Source organism: Artemia franciscana, chromosome 12 (genome assembly GCF_032884065.1).
Source record: "Artemia franciscana chromosome 12, ASM3288406v1, whole genome shotgun sequence".
In the NCBI taxonomy this organism is placed as follows: Eukaryota; Metazoa; Arthropoda; class Branchiopoda; order Anostraca; family Artemiidae; genus Artemia; species Artemia franciscana.
In genome coordinates, this window is record NC_088874.1 from 766,705 (window position 1) to 789,866 (window position 23,162).

At 35.5% G+C, this 23,162-nt stretch overlaps 1 protein-coding gene across 3 annotated transcripts in view; it reads left to right on the forward strand.

Annotated features, from left to right (window-relative positions):
• The window catches only part of LOC136033548 (metabotropic glycine receptor-like), a 129,131-nt gene that overhangs the window by 83,993 nt on the left and 21,976 nt on the right, over nt 1–23,162 (forward strand). For 2 of the 3 annotated variants that reach the window (XM_065714289.1, XM_065714291.1), the window contains 2 exons: nt 2,793–2,906; nt 12,395–12,421. In XM_065714289.1, coding sequence (XP_065570361.1) covers nt 2,793–2,906; nt 12,395–12,421 — 141 coding nt within the window. The remainder of the gene's footprint in view (nt 1–2,792; nt 2,907–12,394; nt 12,422–23,162) is intronic. The other variant, XM_065714290.1, reaches the window with a different exon arrangement.

Consider the following 23,162-nt stretch of genomic DNA (forward strand, 5'->3'; position numbering starts at 1 on the left):
CTAGAAGGAGAAAAAAAGAAAGATAAAAAAAAAAACATACAGAACATACCTGAGGCCTGGGAGCAAAGTGCAGAGAGGAAAATCACACACCACTAACAAAACACAGGGGCGAGAGAAACACAAAACACGAGAGAAAAAAAAATCTATTTGATTCTTTATTAAATGATCCTCAAGAATCCTTTTAAAAGTCCAAAACGAGTGGCATTTCTGCACTGAAGAAGGTAGTGAATTTCAGACAAGTTGACAAGCAATGTGGGGATTGAAATCTGATCGAACAGTAGGGGTAGGCGGAATGTGGATATTATTTGAAGAACGAAGGCTATATGGAGCTGAATCAGAAATAAACATAGGAGTTTTCCGAAGAGATTTTGGAAGATTGCCGTGAAGTTGATCAAAGACAAAAGAAGCACAAGAAATAATGTAAATAGACCGTAGACTTAAGAGCTGTGTTGGTGAAGAACGGTTGGTTTCCATAACCAGACGCCGTGCTTTATTATACATGACGGAAAGTGACCGCAGCGTAGACGGAAAAGTAGACATCCATACAATGGGGCAATAAGAAACATATGACTGGACAAGACAGAAAAAAAGAAGTTTCAGAATAGATCCAGGAAATGTATATCTAAGTTTTCGAATGATACCCAAACTCCGTCAGACCTTAACCCTAATCATGGCTGCATGGTTTCTGAATGAAAGGTTCTTATCAAGCAGGATACCAAGAAACCAGACCACCCGATTCTCTGGTCTACACAAGGAGCCTTGTGACACCTTGTGCGTAAGCTGAGGGAAAGCTACACCAATTCGAGAAAAAATAAGAAAATGTGATTTACCAACATTCAAGACCAAGTAATTGCCATTAAACCATGACATAACTCTCTCAAATAATGCCACAAGGTTAGACTTGATATCACATTCCGTCTTCCCAAGGGTCCCAAGAGTGGTATCATCAGCAAAAGCAACAATAAAATCTTCATTAGAAGAAGTATTGGAACACGACTGAGCATTAGGCTGACACAGCTTGCATCATGCCAGGGGCCTGGTGTTTTATACAGCTGAAATTAGATCACTAACATAAATCAAAAATAAAATGGGACCAAGAACAGATCCCTGCGGGACGCCATAATATACTTCAGAAGGGCTCCGGAAAAGTGGATCAATTGAAATAAGCCTACCAGAAAGGTATGAATAAAACCAAGAATAAGCGTAGAGATTCCAAGGCATGCGCAGTTTTTTACTGTTTTAAAATGTAGAGTTAAGAGAAAGAGTCAAACTTTAGCGTAAAGAGCGGGACTTTGAGGAGGAAAAGCCCCTTTCGTATACGGAGTAATTTCTGTTCGTTTTAGGTTTTAAAGTCGCTCCTTACTTTCATTTAAAAAAACTTTTTTTTTTTTTAATCTTGAAATAGACTGGACAGATAGGTCCACACCTCGGCTGCATGAATTTTCAACTACAAAATTGGTATTAGCAGGAATTGATTTTTGACTGCTGATTATCGGGGATATACAGGGATTATTAGAGATGCAAGATTCATGAACTTCATCCTTATTTGAACAGATTACGCAAATCCAATTCGGTTTTTCTTACGCTCAGTTGGGGAAATGCCTGCACACTGTGGGTGAAACATCTCGAGACATTTTGTGCATTGCAGGGTAATCCCCTTGCCACAAGATCGACCACAACCAGGACAAAAAAATATTGACATTTCTCACTCCTTAGGTCTGGGGTTAAATAAGTAAGACGAACAAAAAAAAATTTAATTGCCTTTAGCACTCCATTAAGCTTATAATGCAATAAAATCCTTTAGGTTAAACTTGTAACACAGTACGTCTGTGCGGTACGCACACTCAGATCTTCAAAGCCAAAGGGGTGTGTGGCTATCCCCCGTTAACAGAACATAGTCGAGCGAAAACTGAATTTATTCAATTCAGATACACTAATCCGCTCATATATAGTTACATAAATTTAATCACACTAAAGTAGATCGGTTTTACTCACAGTTCATAAATATCCAATTCAAACCAAATCCTTTTATTTTGAACTCTGAATCAATATAATCCAGTTATTTGAGATGTTCTCACTTTGAAAGCTAGGTCAGTACTGAACTTACCACGAGGTTTGATTTGGATATTAATTGAAGCTTTACTCGTTTTAATATTTATTCACTCATTTTTGTTAGTACCTGTTGTATTTTTTTTGGCTCTGATTGTTTATTTTATTTCCGGTCTTTTCGAGTTTAAGTTATTTTAGGTTTCTATTCCTTCAGATCTTAAGTTTACAGTGGTCTTTGCTTTTCTTTGAAAAAGTTCTTTTTCGGAAAGTTTTTTTATTAATTTGACATAAATTCAGATAGTAATTCAAGCGTAAAACGAACTCGAAACACTATAAATGAATAAGTGAAACCGAACAATGCAATAAATAATCAAATCAAACTGAAAACGAACAAAAACTACCACAAAGAGGACCAGGGCCTTCTAAAGACCAGAATGTCATTTGTTCTTTACTTAAAAAATTTTCATTTCGAGGAGTATGTGTTTTGTTTTGTTTTTTTGTTAGTCAGAATGTAGATAAAGATAGAAAAACTGTAATTACCAAGATTACTGAAAGGAACTAATGAAATACCTTTCCATGCAAGTCACAGCAATTTTCTATTTTATAACGCTACTATACAAGAGAAAACTTATAAAAAGTATTTTGTGTTCAGTAAAACGCATTTGCTGTTTTGATATTTACAGCGCAATGACGCAATGAATAAAATTTGATTGGTTTTTCACATTTTGTTTATTTTTTTTTAGGCTGAGCTGAAAAGAGTATACACCCAGCTATATGTTCTCCGGAGTAGATCGGTGCTGTCAAACAACCCACATTTAATAAAAAAGCGAAGCAAAAGATTAACAAGAAAATTCTCGGTAAGATTTTTTTTATATTCTGCCTTTTTTTAAATAGAGTTGCTATGTTCTAAACTTCTAGCTTTTCCTGTTAGTTATGCCAATACGGATTTATTTGCACTATTCACACAATGTACAAGAAAAATAATTATGGCTCTGGCTCTGACATGCAAGCATGTAAGAAAATTTCGCTTCGGGTGAGGGGAGATTTTGAAAAAAAATCTTGGGAAGTTTTGGAAACTTAGATATTTTTAAATGTATGCCCCCCCTCCAGGTAAAAATAAAAGCTGGAGAGTTAGTCATATTTCTTAAAGCCAAGTAAATACTTCGAAATAACTAGATGCGCAAATACCTCTTTTGTTTTTTTTTACCTGACTAGACTCTGCTTTATCATGAGAAACCAAAAAAATATTAAACATGCCAAATTTTGCAGTCAATTTATCCAAAATAAACGATTTTACAAAAATAATAATTTAACTAAAATAACTTTAATTTTAAAGGGTAGTTTATTTTCCTTTGATTTTAAATGTTCTGTCCGATTCTTATGCCTAGTGATCGCTAATTCATTGTGCCTTTGGAAATAACTTGACCCCCACAGACCCTGAAAATAAGTCTTTAGGATGTAAAATATTCCCATTGTTTACACATGGTATTTGCTATTTGGAAGTTTCTAGGCCTACGAAATTCTTTTTATTCGTTTGCCAACTTTTATTTCTATTTGCCAACTCAATTTTTGCATGTGAAAATGTCCCGAAGATATTTTTAGAAGGTTTGAATTGCTGGGAAAAAGTTTCCACGGAAGGGGGGACTATCGGAGTGATCGTAAAAACGTTTAGAAATAAAGAAGTTTTTCAAATGAAAGTATGCTAAGGAAAACTTTTCAGGCTGAATCGTTCACAAAAAATATAAAGGAGGGGAGTGGGTAATTTTCAGTGAGGGTGGAATTGCCCGGGTGTATTTTATTTGGGAGGAACTTTCCATGGAGGAGTTTCCAGTGAGGTGAGGGAAGTTTTCAAGGAGAGTGAATCATATTTGGTGTCATTATTTAAATTGAGGAGAGGGAACCCCCTTCATATCCAGAATAGCTTCTGTTCGTTTGAGTTTTAATTTTACTTCTTACTTTCCGTTGGAAAACTTGTTTTTTTTAATATGTGTGGTAGAGGTATATTTGGACTTAGGATTACGACTGACCAGTATTTCCTTTCTAAAACTACCTGACACTGTTTGGAATTTTTCTGGATTTGCTTTTTTGAAAATAATAGAAATCAAAATAAAATTGTAATAAACTAATTCAATGCTTCCAAACGCTTCTTTATTAATTTGCTTTACTATTCTGTTTGTTTGGGTCATGAACCATACATTTTTTTTCTAGTGTTATTTCCTCTGTTTCTTTGTGATACTTTCCTTTTTGAAGTTATTTGTGAAGCAATTTTGTTATCAGCACAAGCTTGCACGGACACAAGCAAAACGCAAACGCATGTTCATGTCCAAAAACACAAACGCACGAGAAATATTGTGAAATTTCACGTAAACAACATGATGTCATATTCATTATATAGTATAGTAAAAAGATAGATTGAGCAAAAAAGATACATGGATGATTGAGTGAAAAAGGTACATGATAGTACTATAATGACATTATCAAACAGTTTGTGAAAACGAGCTGTAAGTAAGGAGCTATGTGGCTCAATAGTAACAAAACTAAAAAATGGAGAATTGAACTATTAAAGGAAAGACTTCGTATAAAAGGTGCGGTATCCAGGCAATATTCATTAGCATAAAATATGCCATGGCACCACCTGAAAAAACATAGCAAGTTAATAGTCTTTTAAGTTTCCTTCGTGTGAATACGCGTAACATTTTGAATAGAAAATTAAATATCGCAAGGGGGATCAGGATTTAAGACATGCCAAACATGGGCCACAAAATCAGGTGGGAGTCACTGCTCTCGGATGACCAAGGAATACCTGGTCTTACCATAAGATAATAGCACATTGTCGTTCCCCCTTTTGATCATGGAACGACAGTAACTATAATCAGGGCACTTTGAGTTAGACCTATTGAGAAATTTCACATCCGAAATATTGAAATATTCTTTAATCCAATTATAGTTGATCTTAGTTTTATTGTCTATATATAGCCGATTGGCAATTATAGCCTATCTTAAATTACTTACTTTCACCTTAAAATACCAAGGAAAGTGAATCTGAAGCCTGATTGTTTGAATTGGATAAGTGAAAACCTACATAGCCGTAAACTACTACTATGACTACTAACTCACAGCGGCACCAGGCCACTTGAGGCCAGCACAGCTACGCAGGCTCCTCCTCCTTCCTAATCTATTCAAAACATACTAAGAAATTAGTAAAAATTGAGAATTAATTTTTCAATTAAAAGAACACCTGAAGATACACAGTTTTTGCAGCAGAGGGTGCACATTAAAAAAAAAAAAATAGAAACACGAGTAAAAAAATTCAGCGCAAAATAAGCTAAAAAACATATGGTATGAAACAGCTTAAATAGGTGTGGCACTTGCATGAAGGTATAGTTCTGTTTTGGAATCAAAACACTGTCATTGTTTATATTTTGACAAACAAAAAGCGCTGTCCAGATCTAACTACTTTGTTTTACTTGTTTAATTTTACTGCTCAGCCTGACAACATTGTCAAAAACTTGGAACTGCCCTGAAAACTTTGTAATTCAGAAACGACCAAAAGAGTTTAGGTATGATTGGACCTAAGATAAACAAAATTTTATTTTGATGTCTCTCGTACCTTAAGAAGATGTCCTTAATAACTATCCAGTTGTTATATAAAAAAAGACGCATTTGGCTCAGGAAATATTAAAAAAAATATATTATTTTTTGAAACTATCACGTTCTATTTCTATTTTTACCATCTGCAACAGCAAGCAACAGGAGTTTTTTTTCAATTCAATTCAATCATATATATTCAAACAAAAACACATAATTACATGTACATAATCTGCCAGGAAAGCGCAAAAGTGCTGGACTAGGACAGAAACTTAACTAAAGAATAATTAAACAATCAACTAACAGAAACAACGAATCAACTTGATTTATCAAAAAAAGAAAAAAAAGAGAAAAATTAGGGGGGTGACAAAGAGAAAGAAAAGAAAAAGACCAAAAAGAGGAGGACCACGCGATATTAATATCTAAACAGTATTTCTGTAACGACCCTTCACTGCTCGCTTGAAGGTAATAAGGTTATTTGAGTTCCGGATTTTCAAGGGGATTGAATTCCAGATATCTGGTGCAAGAAATCTAATTAAAAAAGAAGCTCTTTTTGTTGACGGTGTCTCGTGGACAATGTTACATGAATTTTGCGTTTCATAAGTATGCAAATCTTGATTTAAAGTGAATAAATTTTCAAATGACGATGGAAGGAGGTTGTTGAAATATTTAAAACAAAAAGTTGCAATTTGAAAATCCCTAGTCTTTGACACATCAAATATTTTAGTAAGTTTGAAATGGAGGTTAATGTTATCTGAATGCTGAAGAGGTGATATAATTTTAATGGCCTTATTTTGTATGATTTGGATTCTCTTATAACATGAGATGAAGTTGCTTGCCCATATAGAGCATCCATAAGACAAATGGGGATGAAAAATAGAATGATAAATCATTTTCTGGATTTTTCAGGGAAACGGAATTTGAGACGCTGGATAACTCCAAGGGACCTTGAAAGTTTGTTACCAATCAATTTAGCATGTTCATTCCACGAAATATTCTCATCAATAATAAATCCATGATATCTACAGGTTTTTACCCTATTTATAATATAATTTTTTACAATTAAATTGAGGTCCTTTTGGACTGATACGATTCTAAAAAATAAAAATAATTGGTTTTACCATAATTTAGTGTCAAATACTGTGAATCAGCCAACGATATAAATTCAGTCAGAGCAATTTCCATTTTTTTAATAAAGAAGGTAGATTTTCACATTCAACAAAAAGAATTGTGTCATCTGCAAATATTATGATGTTAGCTTAGATAGATAGATAGATAGATACTTTATTTCGTGATTAAACCGAAAACAGGCATTTCACAGAAACAAAAACAGAAAAAAAACACTACAAAAAGAAAAAGGGAGAAAAAGAGTACACACTATCTAAAGCAAAACATAAACACTAACTAAAAGTCAAGTCTCTATGTGCGGGATAAAAATCTGTTTACACTAGTCCGAACTCTATTATTTCTAATTATCAGCGATAAGGAAACGGCACACTTATTTCATATTCACTTAACTCGAACTCCATTGCTAAAAGTGCTCTACAATAAACAGGGCAATCAAATAAGTTTTCCAAGACTAAATAAAAGGACATTTGAATTTTATCTTCCGATACTCTGAGTGAAATTTAAATCCTTCGTTGCAGGTTCAGACAGCCACAAACGATAAAAGCAGCTTATTCGTGTTACGGACGAAAATGGCCTGAGAAACGCGACACCTGTCTGACAAACATACCCTGTGTTTATACACTTGAGGGTTTAATGCTGAAACCCAAATTTTGCTTTTAAAATTTATCGCCAAATCTGATGGAAGAAATGTAACTTGAGAAATTTTTTATGGACTGGGCTGTAAGAATTCAGTCTCCAGTGATTTGTCTATTGGAACTTAGGGGTCATTGTTAGATATGGGCTTAGATAGATAGATAAATATAGATAGTCTATGATGTTAGCTTCAGATAAATAATATGTTAAATAGTCAATATAAATGAGAAAAAGCAGTGGTCCCATTATTGAACCTTGTGGCACTCCACATGGTAAAAGATGGCACTCTGATGTTGCATTTGTATTTTGTACAAGTTGAGCTCTATTAATAAGATACGAATGAAACCATTTTAAAGCCACATTACGTACACCAAATGATTCAAGAATTTGGAGTAATGTATCATGATCAACAGTGTCAAATGCCTTTTTAATGTCTAAAAGTAAAGCAGTCAACCAATTTAAGAATTGCAAGGTCCGTAGAAAGTCCTTTGCGAAAGCCAAATTGGGTATCACATAGAAGATTCTGCACCTGGAGGTAATCATACATTCTTTTATGAACTACTTTCTCATAAATCTTCGAAAAAAAAGGTAAAATTGAAATGGGTCGGTAATTACTCGGTTCATTTTTTGACTTCCCTTTGTTAAGGGGTAGCACTCGGGCCAATTTAGGTCTTTCTGGAAAAGTTCCCTCGTCAAGTGATAAATTAATCAGATGAGTCAAAATAGGAATAACAATTGTTTTTGTTGCTGGAGTAGATTAACGATGCTTCATCTACTCCAGAGGATTGTGATTTCATACTCATAATTATTCCATTTATTTCATTTTCATCACAATTTGTAAAAAGGAATTCAGAAGTAACATGACGAGGTTTAAGTTTGGGGACTGGTGGACTTTTTGATCTTTTAACTGCTTCATGGCATAGCTTAGAACAATCCTCTGAAAAATACTTGCATAAATTTTCGGCAATTTCTTTTGGATCATTAACAATTTTTTCACTGAAATTCATCATGTTAATCTGGTACTTTTCCTTTTTATGCCCCAGTGACTCATTGATTTTATTCCAAGTCCGCTTCATGTTTCCATTTATCTGTTCAAACTCTTTTTCGCAATAAGCTCTTTCAGCGTATCGTTTAATTTTATTTGGCCGATTTCTATACTCTTTGAAAGTCAGGAGTTTCTCATTCGTGGGGTCTTTTAAATAATCTTTATACAGCCTGTTCTTCATTTTTACAGAAACAAGGATACCAGTCGTCATCCATACTTTCCGAAGGTTATCTTTTTTTTTACTTTCTTTAAGGGGCAACATTTATGAAACTCAGCTAGAAATATGTCCATAAAAAAATTATAAGCCTTTTCTGCACATTTCCATTTGAAAACTTCCGAAAGATCAACATTTTCCAAATTTACAGCCAGATTTTTCAAACTATTTTCTGATAAATCTCGATGTTTAATCTCGTCTTTTGGTGGTCTCCTCTTTAAACTATCAATTTTACTGATCAACATAAGGTGGTCTGATTCATCAGTAACAAGTACATCGACCATACAACCATTCAGTAACTGCCCATCAACAAATATATTATATCTTAAAGTTGGCGAAAAATGCGTTATTCTCGTTGGAATTGTTACTAAAGGGTAAAAATAAGACGACAACATTGTATTAAGGAAATCAACACTATCATATAGATTTAATAGATCAATGTTGAAATCTACCATTAACACTACCTTTTTCTTTTCTTTTGTAACTTGTGACAGAAGACTTTCAAATACATCAAAAAATCTTTCTTCGAAAACGATGGTACTTTATATATATTATTCCAAACGAAAGTAAAACAGTTCAAAATAGGGATGATACCTTTTTATTGACAGTGAAATATAAAATTATTTAACTGGATATTTCGAACACATATACAGTGTTCATCATCAGCAGTAAAACTAAAAGACATGAATAAAAATAAACAGAATTTATACCTAATAAACTAATTACATATTACCGGAACCGGAACCAAAAAGGTCAAGGAGATTTGCCTCGGCTGTTGCATTGAAAAAAATAAGAGCAATAAACTATATGTAATTAGTTTATTAGGTATAAATTCTGTTTATTTTTATTCATGTCTTTTAGTTTTACTGCTGATGATGAACACTGTATATGTGTTCGAAATATCTAGTTAAATAATTTTATATTTCACTGTCAATAAAAAGGTATCATCCCTATTTTGAACTGTTTTACTTTCGTCATGGAAAGGCAGTGTGGTCTTCGAAGTTATCTATTATTCCAAACAGTAGCTTTTCTGACCATGACGACCTTATTTCAATAAACAATGTTTCGAGTTTACCTTCAAGCCAGAGTGAAAATTCATGTCTTACCTCATAATCTACATCACTTCTTATTAAAGCGGCTAGTCCTCCTCTCTGCATAAAAGAGCGACCTATATTCAACCATGGACCCTGGAACAGAAAAATCCATTACATTCAGGTACTCATTACTCAAAATTGTTTCACATAGGCCTACAAACAATGATTGCGATTTAAGACACTCCATTTTCTACAACAAAGAACATTTAGCCGATCGGAATCCTTGGCAGTTCCGAAAAAGTAACGGATTTCCATTACATATATCCCATTTAGTAAGATCTTCAAGTTCAACGTATGAAGCATCATTAGGGTACTTTTTTAATCGAAATTTAAATCCCGACTGACCAAACCAAACATCTGAAAACACATCATCAATAACTAATCTATTTTCCTCATAATTTTTCAATCGATTACGAGACCCTGACATGACCTAAGTGCAAGTAGAAATTGATAAAGATTATAAGCAGAGACAAACAAAAAAGTGAAGAGCATAAATGAGAAAAGGAAACAAAAAAGTAGGGTATTGCAAGCGGAAAATGGTTGAAAGAAACAAAGAGTGAGAACATGGCACTGCACATACTGAACATGAGAAAAGCAGTAATTTAGCTGATGATCCTTCACCGATAAGATCCTTTGCACTTCGTATTTTTTAATGCTCGAACCCTGTTTGACAAAAATCATTCCATCGATTGACCATGCGTTCTTAGAACCAAGTTTGTTTCGAGCCAAATCAAGCAAGTGTTTGCGCTTTCTCGTTAAGTACTCTGACACAAATACACCATTTTTTGCAAGTTTCGATTTTGCCATGAACACCGTTCTTGCAGCATCCAGATTACGAAACACAACGCAAACGGGAGACACGTAAGAATTGTTGGAGACTGGATTGGATGGATTCTGGAAACGACGAACGCTCAGGATGTGCGAATTTGCAATATCCGATAGTCCAATTTTTCCCCAATAACTTGTTTCACTGACATGTCAACACTGGATCCTTGTGCTTGCTTTAAACCACTAAAAAATAAGCGTATCCATTATCGTTTTCTGTTCCATATCATCAAGTTTTAGTTCAATCACTTGGATTCTGTGTTCCAGAGATGCAATTTGCTTTTTGAGTCCAGATATCATTTTTTCAAAAGCAGTGAACTTTGCCGAGTATTCAACCAAAATTGAATCATGGATTTTACAGACAATGTCTTCTGTAAATGATGATTCTAGGCCCTGTAGAAGGTACCGTGCACAAGTTGTCACGAACCCTTTGCTCAATTTCATTTCTCAAACCGTTTTGCAGATTTTCAAGTCCTTTTTGAGCATTGTTCGCAACGGAGACAAGAAAAGCCCGATCCAAGTTTAACTTTTCTAAATAAATATCCAGAAAAGTGGTAACATCGCTGAATGCATTTGCTACTCCTTTGGTTTTTTTTTCACAGCCTCATCAAAATTTTCTTGGTATGGTTCAAGCTGAGATTCTTGAACCGTTAATATTCATGCTTGCCGCAACAGAAAACAGCGTAGTGTGATCCGTTTTTCTTTTGAACAGTATCCACAATTCAAACTTGCCATTTTGGATATACTTTGAATTTTGCAAACGTTAGTCCTCTAATTTCGAATCCTCCAGGGATATCGGATAATTCGAAAAATGTTACCTTTTAATTGCCTTTCTTATTTATAGACGTGCCAGAATTCGTCTGTTTCTCATTAAAATTATCCAGAAAAAGTATCTAAAAAAAATTTAATTTCTTCATTACTGAGTAATTAGATCCAGTACTTTTACAAAACATATCAGTTAACTCTATTGCGTAAAACCGAAATCACTATTCAAAATGTAATCCTTTTTCAACACTGGTCTTAACTGGACGAAGTCTGAATGAATACTGAAATGTATTAAAATTGCATTTGTCGCACCTAAAATGTCTAAAAAAAAACACTGTCTTTCATAAACAACTACTCACTAATAACAGTAAAAAACGAAAAAAAGATTCAGTTTTCCACTTTCCTCCTATTTATTCATTTGTATACCAGACAAAAAAAAACAAGAATATTGTATATATTCAAAAGCACTCAAATAAACGAATAAATAGGAATGAAATAAATAACTTTTCATGTTTGTTTTAATTTTGTGTCCTTGAATTCCCTTTCTTTGAGATTTGAGCAATGTGTGACGGGCAACAGGTGAAGATCTAGAGAAAAATTTTGGGGCCAAATGTGACAAGGGTGCCAATAAGCAACACCTTGGGGGCAATGTGACAAGGGTGTCAATAATTGACCAAATTGACAATTTAATACAAAAAAAGAGTCAAAAACAGAAAAAAATGAGGGTACCAGAAAAAAATCTTGAGGAACCAGGCCCCCCCAACCCCCTCCTGGATCCATCAGTGGCAGGCAAACTAGTTTATAAATAAATTACTGGCCATTTATGGTGTGAAATTCCAGAGTTGAAATTCCTCAGCTTTTCTCACATGAAAGAAGACAAACCAATCTTTTCTTTCTCTCAAAGCTTTAATCCTAAGATTGCATCTTTGCCCAGCTTTTTGCCCAGCTAAGGAGATCTGCCCCAGAGATCTTTTGCCCAGCTAAGGATAAAAATCGATTAAGGACCAAATTCCTATATTCTACTAAAACTAAGTCTTTTTTTTTCATTTGCAGCGGATGAAGGACCAGGGAGCTGAAAAGGTATGTCACAATAAATACATTTTCTTTTCTTTATGACTAAGAAAAGCTTGAGAAAAGGCTTTGGAAAAGCTTATATTAAGACACTTGGCAGCTTCAGAATTGAAGACGAGCAATTTCTATTGAAGAAAGTCTGAGCATAAACTGCTTGAGCATAAACTGCTTGTCATGACAAGTTACTACAAAGGGGCTCTGAGACCGAATTGGCTATACATTACCTATGAAAAAACATCCTTCTCCAGGGGCGTTAATTCACAAAGTTTAGGTGAGCAAAACATATTATGCTCTAAGTAATTGTGAAAACGGAATTGCTGGGAGTAAAATGTATTTTCAGGATATAGGCATGGGATTTCGTTGTTTTTTTTTAATTTTTTTCAATGATCCCCCCAAAAGTTATTTCTCAATGAAAATGGCAAAAAAGACATTCTATTTTAACTTTGTGAGGGGGGAATCAGGGAGATCAATTTCCCCCAAGCCCCACCCTAATTTCTCCACTTCCAATTGATGATCCTGTCATTCTCATCATGGAAAAAAAAAATCAGTAGATCGTTATACATAAATCGAATCAATAAATAGATTGCATCCGTAGGGATGGATAGATTGAATTCGTGCCCAATCCAGTTTTGAATGGGGAAATAATGCCTAATCCTTTCCTATTTTGTGTTTTGATTTCAATTACTGTCTTGCTTTCTTTAACATTGCATCCAAAGGCCAGTTTTTTCATCTGAATAGCCTATTTAATTGCACTGAAGATGGCTTAGCGAACGTCTTTGGCAAAATATATGCTTTGTTTTGGCTAATTTTTGGCTGACAATTACCCTAACTGTTTCGTTTTCTTTATTTTTTTCGTTCTTTATTTTTTTTTTCGGGCAAAAAGTTACTATTCAAGAAGAAAGTCCTTGCTTTTATATTCATTTAAAATTACACTCACGGAGTTGCGCCCCTAGAATCGTTTCCGACATGCATCCCTAAGCAAAATACTAACATCAAAACAAAACTATATGGAGTGAGTTCTCTTATAAAATAAAACTAAGTTAAAGTGAAAAAACGATTGAGCCAATGATCGATAGGGAATGAATTTAGTAACATCCTATGATTTATTTATTTTTTCCAGAGGAACTTAATATGGAATGGGTTATCGTAAGAACTTCAGAGGGGGCTCATTCGATTGGAAATCAGAAGTTCATGTGACTTTTTCAAGAGTCAAAAGAGATCAGAGGGCACCTAGCCCCCCACCCATGCCCTTTTCTCCCCAAATACATATAATAAAAATTTTTAGATAGCCATTTTGTTAAAGATAGTTCAAAGATCATACAAAAAAAAATCCGGTGTCTACACGAACCCCCAGGGTCCGGGGGCAGGCGTTGAAAGTTATGCCCTGGGGTAATTTGTGGTTCGTATAAAAGGGATGCTCTAGTTCACTTTTTAGGAGTCGAAACAGATCAGAGGGCAGCTAGCCCCCTCCCTCCTACGCCCCTTTCTCATCAAACTCGCCCGATAAAACTTTGAGATAGCCATTTTACTAAAAACACTTCAATCGTCAGATAATAAAAACTCGGGGGTCGACAAGACCCCCCACGAACTGGGGACAGGCGGTGTAAGTCATGCTCTTGGGGCATATATAGTTCTTATAGAAGAGATTCTCGTATAAACTTCAGAGAGGGTTAATTTGATTGGAAACTGAAAGTTCTAGTTCACTTTTTATGGGTCAAAAGAAATCAGAGGGCAAAAATCCCCCCACGTCTTTTTTTCCCAAATACATCCGATGAAAATTTTGAGATAGCCATTTTTTTTTTTAAATAGTTCAAAGATCCTATTACAAAAACTCTGGGGCTGACAAAATCACCCAGGGCCTTGGGGCAGGCTTTCTAAGTTATGCCCTGGTGGCATATATGGTTTTTATAGAAGGGAAGCTCGTATATACTTCAGAGAGGGCTCATTTGATTGGAAATTAAAGTTCTAGTTCACTTTGTCGGAGTCAAAAGAGATCAGAGGGCAACTATTCCCTCGCCCTTTTCCCCCAAATCCATCCAATAAAAATTTTGAGATAGCTATTCTGTTAAAAATAGTCCAAACATCAGATAATAAAAACTCCGGGATCGTCACAACCCTACAAGGCCCGGAGGTAGGCGTTATAATTTATGTCTTGGTGACGAATATGGTTCTTATAGAAGGGATGCTCGTAGAAACATTAGATAAGACTTATTTTATTGAAATTGAAAGTTCTAGTTCACTTTTAAAGAGTCAAAAGGGACCGAAGGGCAACCATCCCTTTTCCTCCAAACAAAACTAATAAAAATTTTGAGATAGCCATTTTGTTAAGAAGAGTTCAAAAAGCAGATAATAAAAACTCCGGAGTCAATACAAAACCTTTAGGCCCGGGGGGAAGTGTTTTAAATTTTGCCCCAAGGGCATATAAGGTTTTATGTAAGGGGGGTCGTATAAACTTCAGAGGTGGCTTATTTGATTGAAAATTGAAAGTTCTAGTTACCTTTTTCTGAGTCAAAAGGGATCGGATGGTATCTACTCCCCGCCCCCCCCCCCACGCACACACAAACTCTCTTTTCCGCAAATACATTCGATCAAAATTTTGAGATTGCTAATTTGTTTGAAATAGTCCATAGATCACATAACAAAACTTAGTTATCCCCTCCCCCCTAGAGCCCAGGGGAAGGGTCGTAACTTATGCCCTTGGTGGATATAAAGTTTTTATGGAATAAGTGGTCGTATAAACCTCGGAGGGGAATCAAATGATTGAAAATTGAAAGTTCTAATTCCCTTTTTAAGAGTCAAAAATACATCCGATTGTAAGTAACCCGCCACCCCCCAGCCAGCCCCCTTTTCCCCAAGGGTGGCGGATTGAATTTTGATACAGCCATTTTGCTCAAAGACCAAACGTCATATAACAAAAACTCCAGGGATAGCACAGCCCACCAAATTCTGGGGGCAAGTGTTGTAAATTGTGCCCTGGGGGCATATAAGGTTCTTATGGAAACGATGGTAGTATAAACTTCGGAGGGGGCTCATTCTACTGTAAATCGGAATTTATAATGTCCTTTTTAAGAGTCAAAAGGGATTGAATTGCAACTAACCCCTCCCTCAATGACGCTTTTCCCCCAAATGCATCTGATCAAAATTTTGAGATAGCCCTTTTGTTCAAAATAGTTTAAAGATCTAACAAAAAAACTCAGGGGTCAACACAGCCCCCCCGAGCTTGGGGATGTGTTGTAAGTTATGCCCCAGGGGCAGATTAGGTTTTTTTGTATAGAGTGGTTGTACAAAAATCAGAGGTGGCTCATTTGGTTTGATACTGAAATTCATATGTACCTTTTAAGAGTCATCAAAAGTGTCGGCGGCATATACCCCCCACCCTATTCTCCTCAAATGTATCCAATCCAAATATTGAGATAGCCATTTTGTTTGAAATATTCCAACGATCAGATGACAAAACTTCGGGGTGCAAATACCCCCCCCCCGGAGGAAGGGTTGCGACTTGTGCCCCAGGGGCATATAAGGTTTTTACGGAAAGGGTGGTCGTTTAAACATCGGAGGGGACTCAAATGATTAGTACTTGAAAGTTCTAGTTCTCTTTTTATGAGTCAAGAGTGATATGACGGCAACTGGCCCCCCCCCCACCAGCCACAAGGCCATAAAGCTCCATTTTTTCTCCGGAAGCACTTCCTATAAAAGGGGTGGTGTTATAAACTTCGGGAAGGGGGCTCTTATTCAATTGGGAATAATAATTTCTAGTGTCTTTTTTAAGAGTCAAACATGATTGGATGGCGTCAAGCCCCCTCCTTTTCTATGCCCTCTTTTCCCCAAACGCATCCAATCAAATTGTCCGCATTAGTCAAGGGGTGACGTAATTAAAATAATTTTTCTTGGGGGTTGAATAGATGAAAAACATTTTAGTTCTCGAAAAATATGCTTTGTACTGTCCTTCCACGTCTCTTTTTCTAAAGTTAGGCAAAGGTTACTTAAAAGCCGTAGATTCAAATTTAATATCACAAAAAAAATAGTAAACATTTTTTTTTTACCGAGGATCTCGGAAACGTTCAGGGCTCCTCGTAGATACAAAGGTTACTTTTCCTTTCGTGTAGATACAAAAGAAAATGAAAAAATTCAGTTCCTTACTAGTCCTCCTTGAAAAGAATTGGATACCCTCCAAATAGAATTCTGGCTAAGCTTAGAGTTAACGTAATTTACCTCTCTAATGTGATTTTTATTTCCCGAATGCAGTCATGTGTTCAGCATCTGTTCGGGGAGGGGTCCTTATTTATATGACATTTTCAATTCAGCAAATATCATTTCCTTTCATGAAAAAAAGTAATCAAATACCATTTTCTCAGCATTATGTTTATACTTTAAATGGTGATTATTAGTATTTGTGATAGTTTTTAGTGATAGTTTTTGTGATAGTTATTAGTATTTGTGATAGTTTTATTAGTATTTGGTGATAGTTTTTAACAAGGGATGTAAACAGGGAGTAGACCAAGATTTTGTTTTTGAGCGGATTTAAATAATTTTAGGGGAAGGAGGCCCGATTTAGAAAATAGTTATTATTTTTAGAACGTTGGCGGCATAAATATGACTTTGCAGCAATGTTTTCTGTGTTCCCCGAGACCCCTGGCAATTTTAGATAAAAAAAATATAAAATTTTATTTTATTTTAATACTATTGTGAGGTGGTTCACCCTAAAGATAACGATTTCGGATCCCGGGGTTCAGGAACGGACTGAGTATTTTTATTAGGTGTAACTTAGTTTTTGATATAGTAATAAAACCCATTGAACTTGAAAAAAACTTTAACTTGACAACAAAAAGGTAAGATAACTTAAGATATGATAATTTTATAAGACAAAAAAAAAAAAAGTTTTGCTGCACCTGCTAAGAAAATCACTAAGGAATTGTTGGCAGCAGGTGAGAATCTTCTATTTTAGGTATTCTAAAAAATACTATTTTATATTATTCTACTACAAAGTTTTTTATCACAAAAGAAGCTTTAGTCGTTATTCTAAATTGATGTACTAGATTCGATACTCGTCGTGTATCATGACTATGGAGATCACTATTAATGGAAAAAAGATTTTCGGAAGAAGAGGGAAGCAAATTATTAAGATATTTATATGTGAAAATACTAACTTGATAATCTCTAGTTTTTGAAATATCAAGAAGTTGATTCTTAATGTAATATTGTTAATATTTTGAGCTGTGACAAAAGTTTGACAGCTTTAATTTGAATTTTCTGAATTTTTTTTTGAAACACAAAATTACTTGCCCATATAGACAATCATAGGAAAAATACGGTTAAAAAAAAAACAGCAAAATAAAGTAATCTAATAATTTTCTTTGAAACTAAGTCTTTTACTTGGCGAAGCACGCCCAGAGATCTGGACGATTTTGGAACTATAATAGCAATAACACTAAAGTGTGTTTTCCAACACTAAAGTGTGTTGTCCATCTTCATCAATCATAAAGCTCAAATATTTTGTTACCCTTACTCTTATTATTTGATTACCATATACAATTAGTTCTGAATTAGTATCAATAATTGATGTCCAAGAAAATAAAATGTAATTAGTTTTGGCATAATTTAAAGTCAAAAGATCAAAATCTGTCCGCTCAATAAACTCGACCAATGCCTTTCTCATTTTACCAAAAAGTAGATTAACCGATGGCGCAGCAACAAGTAGAAGAGTATTATCTGCAAAAAGATTATACCTGCCTCTGACATATAATACCTAATTCGATTGATAAAAATTAAAAATAAAAAAGGACATCGCATAGACCCTTGAGATACTCCGCATGTTGTCCCATTAGCTACAGAAGTTGAAGACCCTTTCACCACGATTTGCTTCCGTCTACTCAAGTAAGATTTAAACAATAAGATGCTATTTCCAGTCATACCGATTTTATTCAGGTCAAGTAATAACTCATATTTAATGAAAAAAAAAGTGAGAATGAAAAGGTGATTGGTACAAAGAAATATAACCAAGTGAGTGGCTTTATCAGTGGCTTCAATGAGGGGGGAATTTTAGCCCTCGATTGTTTTGTAGGCCCCTCCCGTGGATTACAAGAAATATCTTTTTTGTTTGTTTACTTAGATTGAAAAATAGCGATTTTGGTATTTTCATTAAAAAAATTGAAAAGAACAACAAATCGCTCCCCCGGATTTTAAAAATACCTTTTTGCGTTACTATTCACCCTACGTTTCCGTGAATTGGCACAGCTGTGTTTCTTTCATCTTGGTAGCAGTACTAGTAAGTTGGGTGGACTTAACAAAAGTTTAGAGTAAAGAATATTCAAGTTGTTGGATTTTTTTTTGTTTTTAATAGAAAAACGTTTAGAAGAATAAAGATAAGTCTTGAAACTAAGATTAGAACACTAGAAAGTGGAAAACAAAACAAAACTTTTTTTTATTAAAAACAATAAGAGGGCTTCATGTCCGGAAGCCTTTATCAATGGGAAAACAATAGACTAAATCAAATAAATCATAAAAAAAAAAAAAAAAGACTGGCATTTAGTTTGTGTTTTTTTGTTTGTTCTTTTGCTGTTACTAAAGGTTTCCAAACATAAAGTGGAGATTTTCGAACTTTTATTATTATCAGTGAATTTTTCTTTTCATTGTCTAATTTGAAATATTTTACCCGTTTTCCTATATTTTTATTTTGTTTGTATTTGCTGGGAATTCACGTGAAATACATTTGAATGTGTTAGCGAATTTGATTGAATGTTGCTTGTCTAATGTTGCATTGTCTAATTTGAAATATTATACCCGTTTTCCTATATTTTTATTTCGTTTGTATTTAGTGGGAATTCACGTGAAATACATTTGAATGTGTTAGCGAATTTGATTGAATGTTGCTTGTCTAATGTTGCATTGTCTAATTTGAAATATTATACCCGTTTTCCTATATTTTTATTTCGTTTGTATTTAGTGGGAATTCACGTGAAATACATTTGAATGTATTAGCGAATTTGATTGAATGTTGATTGACTAGATGGTGGAGCAAGGCTAGACCACGTCCAGCAGTGTTACTTTGTAATCAAAGTTCCTACCCTGTTGCTAATTTTCTTTGATTTATTCATGAAAGGAAAAGTGTTATAAATCCCCAGTATCTTATTTGTTATATCAAATCATTATTCAGTGACTCTTTTTAGCATTGTGAGGTGGTCGCCATGAAACAATCCATACCTCTATCAAATCCATTTCTTGGAAGTAAAATAAATTTTCCTCCGTGCTATTTCCTTTTGATCTATTTCGTAATCTCTAGTGATTCCCATAATTTGTCGCCTAGCAACTTTATTATCGTTTAAGCTGCTATAGAACAAAAGATTAGCTTGGTCGATTACGTAGTTGCAAAATATCTGGCTAAATGTTGGACTTATCCCTTTTTATATTTATCAGTTTCATGGAAACGATTTTTTTCTAACAAAATCTAGAAATTATTCATACCCGTTATGCTTTAAATGATAAAGGATCATCTTCTACAATAATTGTTTAGGTGTAATACCCTAGCAATTTTAGTTATTGATATAACTAAAACTATTTTATTATATAAAAGTTACATAGTAGAAATAAAATGTTACTTTGAAAAATCGCTATGATTTTATCATTACAAAAAATTGCAACATAGTAAATATACCAAGGCACCCTACACGGTAAAACTAAAGTATAAAATCCTGTACCCAAACGAACCTCTGTGGATGTAATGTTGGGGTAGAAACTAAAAAATTAAATTTAAAGGTAAAAATTTAAAGGTGTCTAAAATTGAGATGCCGACTGTTAGCATTGGGGTACGGAAAAATCTCTGAGATAATGTATTGCAGGTAACATGATAGTAAGTCTGATAATACAAGCAAACAATTTATGTATTATCGTAGAGCAATTTATTCGTAGAACGTAGAACGAAGAAAAGAGGAAAACTATTCTTCTTTATTATCTTCTCTATCATCTTCTTCTTCTATTCTATCTAACTTTATTCTTCGTAGAACGAAGAAAAGAGGAAAACTATTTTTGTCGCCTCCAAAGGGAATGAATTTGCAGCCCTGGGCTTCAAATGTCTGTCCCAAAGAAGCACCACCATCCCCCGAAGAGCCATATGTTGGCTCATAGCATGAAACCATATGAAACCATAGCACCATATAGCACCATATGAAACCAATATGAAACCATAGCACCTAAATATTTTTGCGTGCAAAAAACTATATGTGGTTCCTTTAGCCGACGAAAAATGCTGGAGATAACTTCATTCATCCTCTTGGAAACCAATTAACCCTTTCATACCTGTGGTCACCATACGGATAACGCTCGCCTCCTATTTTTTTTTCTCTCGACTCGACAAAGTCACAACCGTGATTTCTTTTCCACTAGATAGCGCTTCCTTGACTCTGTCGCGTTTGAATTTATTGTCCCTCAAGGCTTTACCTGAGCGGTCGAGCGAGCGTCCAAGTTTAGACAAAACATAAAATGTCGAAAAAGAGGAAAGGTGCAGATTTCGACCTCAATGATCTGGACGTTTCTGGTAAGTTCAGAGCCTGATTATGATCTTATTTTTTAGCTAAGAATGCGTTCTTTCGAATGAGATATCACTAGTCTAATTCTGAGCTGTAGTTTAGCCGCAAACAAGGTTGCTAACGATCGGTTACCAAATGGTCACGTCAGGCATTCAGTGCCAAACCATACCTAGGCAGATTTGTACAGCAAACGAGGCAGCAAGTCCTTTTTATGATCGGGAATAGGCACATTTTCTTTCTGTTCCTCCTTTTTACTGAAACAAGGGTAAAAAAGCTATTTTGTGGGATGGCTCAGGCAAGTGTTGAGGCCAATGGCCTATTTTATTGCAATATACTATTATTATTGTTATTATTAAGTGATGCACTTACCTTGAATTTCTTTTCAGCTGATCCAAGCACGAGCTCTGACTCCATGAGAGGTCATGGTCCCAACCCCTTGGAAGAAAGACTGATCAAGGAAAGAAGTAGAAGAGTTACCAAGAAAATGACTGCAGAAGAAGCAGCAAGGCTTTTATTTATACCTGATTGTGATTCAGATCTCGATATCTCTTCCGACGACGACGACCCAAACTGGGCACCAGACAATCCAGATGAAGAATTTCAGCCTTTACGTTTTCTCAACTGTTATGGCAATGAAGACGGAAGAGATGAAGAGGATATCGACCACACAGACGGCATCCCTTTAGCAATGCTTGGCAGATTCGAGTTAGACAATGGCGATGACACGGATCAATTCGATTTGCCTCTCCCGGGCTTGAATGATACAACAACGTCAAACAGTTCTTCAAGCACATCATCAGCACCAGTGTCAGCTTCTTCTGCAATACAGTCAGCAACATTTACTGCACCTGCTGAACCCTTTGTCCTTACAAGAGCTAAAAAAAAATGCTCCTTCCCAAGCAGTGGCCGGTCTAGTAACTCCAACTGATGCTCCTCAGGTCACGGCAAAACCAGTAGCAAAAAAGAAGGTAGCGAAGGAGGCAAAGCAATACAAGTGGATAAAAACGGAGCCCGAACCTCGAAATATTACATGGAAGGGTTCTATGCCACACTATGACGAGGTAAAAACGCCCCTTGATCTCTTCCGAATGTTTATCACAGAAGACATTCTTTCAAACATTGTGGACCAAACGAATCTGAATGCCATGAGAAAGAAGAATCTTGCTCTGAAACTTTCCCTTGAAGAGCTGCGCAGATTTCTTGGAGTTCAAATGCTTATGAGCATTCTCAAACTTCCAGCTATTAGAATGTACTGGGAGAATGGAATACGATATTCCCCGGTGGCTCTTTTTTCCACATTTGCGATGACACCTTAATGATACCGAAAGGGGAGGTTGGTCATGATAAACTGTTCAAGATCAGAAGACTATACGACGCATTCAGGGAGAATCTGAAAAAAAAAGACCCTGAAGAGATCCAAAGTATTGACGAACAGATGATCCCATTCAAAGGAACAATTGGATTTCGACAGTACTTGAAGGACAAGCCCCACTCGTGGGGTGTAAAAGTTTTCACGAGAGCCGGCATCAGCGGAATAGTGTATCACATAGAGATATATACAGGAAAAGGAGCTGTTGAAATTTCTGAACTTGGCCAAGGTACTGACGTTGTCCTTTGGCTTGTAGAAAATCTGCCAAGGTTCATGAACTTCAAGTTGTTCTTTGATAACTTCTATACTGGCATCGATCTCATTCACAAGCTCCGGGTTGAATATGGCATCGAGTCATGTGGTATGATACGCAGCAACAGAATGAGGGGCGCTGTTCTAGATACGGACGCCAACATGAAGAAGAAAGTACGAGGGTCAGTGGACTTCCCTTTTGAAAGACATTCAGAAGTATCGGTAGTAAAATGGTATGACAACAAACCAGTCCATTTGGCTTCTTCATACTGTGCAGTCACCCCAATTGATAAGTGTCAGAGATGGGATGGCACAACACGGAAATACGTCGAAGTTGATCGCCCCCGAATCGTCCGTGACTACAACAAATCAATGGGGGGCGTAGATCTTGCTGACATGTTCCTGGAGCTTTACAGGACTGACATTCGCTCTAAGAAATGGTATATGAGGATTGTGTACTACTTCTTTAACATGGCTGTGAACAACGCCTGGCTGATACACCGCCGACAGTGTAAGCAGATCAATGTTCAGCACATGTCTCTGCTGCACTTCAAAATGGACATTGCTCGTGGGTTGGTTCTTACTGGCGTATCTCAAAGTCCTCGAG